The 1,887-nt window shown below is 55.8% G+C and overlaps 1 protein-coding gene across 1 annotated transcript in view; it reads left to right on the forward strand.

Moving 5' to 3' along the window:
* Positions 1-1,887, forward strand: part of CREB3L1 (cAMP responsive element binding protein 3-like 1) — a 61,695-nt gene that overhangs the window by 45,454 nt on the left and 14,354 nt on the right. Inside the window, exons 5-7 of the mRNA XM_012001464.1 lie at positions 656-845; positions 983-1,041; positions 1,184-1,252. Of these exons, the coding sequence (XP_011856854.1) occupies positions 656-845; positions 983-1,041; positions 1,184-1,252 (318 nt within the window). The remainder of the gene's footprint in view (positions 1-655; positions 846-982; positions 1,042-1,183; positions 1,253-1,887) is intronic.

Consider the following 1,887-nt stretch of genomic DNA (forward strand, 5'->3'; position numbering starts at 1 on the left):
CCTCCTGAGTAGCTGGTACTACAGGTGCACACCACCATGCCCAGCTAATTTTTGTACTTTTAGTTTCACCACGTTGGCCAAGCTGGTCTCGATCTCTTGACCTCGTGATCTGCCCGCCTCAGCCTCCCAAAGTGCTGAGATTACAGGCATGAGCCACTGCACCCGGCCGGGAATTCAAATCCTTTCGCCCTGCCTCATGGTGAAAGGAGACTGTTGCAGAGCCAGGACTAGAACTTGACATTCCTGACCTCCAGGGGATGACCCAGGCTGCCTCCAAGGAGTGCTGTGTGAGGGGCAGTGCCCAGATGGTCCACAATCCCCAGGAAACATGGAGCTAGGCCCTGAGCCCTGGGATGGGTGTGGAGTCTCCCAAGCCAAGATTGTAGGGAGGGGTGTGATGAAGATGCTGTTTGGGGCATCCTGGACAAGTAAGCTTTGAGGGTGTGGTCTCAGGGATGGGATGCAGGAAGCCCTCCCGAACAATGCACTAAGAGCCTAACACCTGAGCTCTCAGCACCGCCTGGCAGCTGACACGTGTTACTCAATTTCACCCAGATCCACCCCCTTTTCAGATGAGGAAACTGAGGCGCAGAGCGTTGTGTGCCTTGCCCAGGTCATATAGATAGCACATGGCAGAGCTTGAATTTGAACCCAGGGCTGCCTGGCTCCTAACTACCACGTCATACTTCCTACAGAAATTACAGGGGACATCAGGGCCACTGCTCCTGACAGAGGAGGAGAAGCGGACCCTGATTGCTGAGGGCTACCCCATCCCCACAAAACTCCCCCTCACCAAAGCCGAGGAGAAAGCCTTAAAGAGAGTCCGGAGGAAAATCAAGAACAAGGTAAAGCCTGCCACCCTGGGGCTTCAGAGGGCTTCCTTGGTGGATGGGCTCCCCTGGCATACCAGCTCTGAAACTGGGGGGCCCAGGAAGTGAATATGTGGCAGTGCTAACCCTTGTTTTCGGGCCTCCCCCTCTAGATCTCGGCCCAGGAGAGCCGTCGTAAGAAGAAGGAGTATGTGGAGTGTCTAGAAAAGAAGTAAGCGGCTTGGGAGGGGTGGGGGTGCCCTCCCCAGGCCCTCCCTCATGGGGCAGCAGAGGCTGGGGGCACAGGGAGCGTGATGGTGGTGGGCAGGGCCGAGGGGGCTGCCCCTAAGCCTGTGCCTGCTTGGCCCCTACAGGGTGGAAACATTTACATCTGAGAACAATGAACTGTGGAAGAAGGTAGAGACCCTGGAGAATGCCAACAGGTGGGTGGTGCCTCCTGCATCCAACCTGGCCCCCTGCCCCTCTGCAACCCGTGCCTGGCTTTGCATAGCTCTGGGAGACAGGGGAGAGGAGAGAGAACTAAGTTTAGGATAACAGGGACCCCAGAAACACACCCTGTAGCCTTGGGCCACTTACATCCTGCCACTCCCTGCGTTCCCATTTTTCCTCACCTACTAGACACCTGGCAGGGCGGGGGAGTTGCTTAAGGGAGCAGGTGTTTTCAAACTGTGGTCCTCAGACCAACAACCCCTGGGAATTATTAGACGTGCTTATTCTCTGGCCCCATGCCAGGTCTACTGAATCAGAAGCTCCGGGGGTAGGGCCCAGCACCCTGCGTTTTAATAAGCCCTCCAGGTAATTAGGTTGCACCCTTAAGTTTGAGAACCACTGGTGTAAATCCTTGTTACTCAAAGCCAGTTGCCCCGGACAGGCAACATCAGCATCGCCTGGGAGCTTGTTAGAAATGCAGGCTGGGCACAGTGGCTCACGCCTGTAATCCCAGCACTTTGGGAGGCCAAGACGGGTGGATCACGAGGTCAGGAGATCGAGACCATCCTGGCTAACACGGTGAAACCCGTCTCTGCTAAAAAAAAATACAAAAAACTAGCCGGGCGTG

Source organism: Mandrillus leucophaeus, unplaced genomic scaffold (genome assembly GCF_000951045.1).
Source record: "Mandrillus leucophaeus isolate KB7577 unplaced genomic scaffold, Mleu.le_1.0 Scaffold66, whole genome shotgun sequence".
NCBI classification, from domain to species: domain Eukaryota; kingdom Metazoa; phylum Chordata; class Mammalia; order Primates; family Cercopithecidae; genus Mandrillus; species Mandrillus leucophaeus.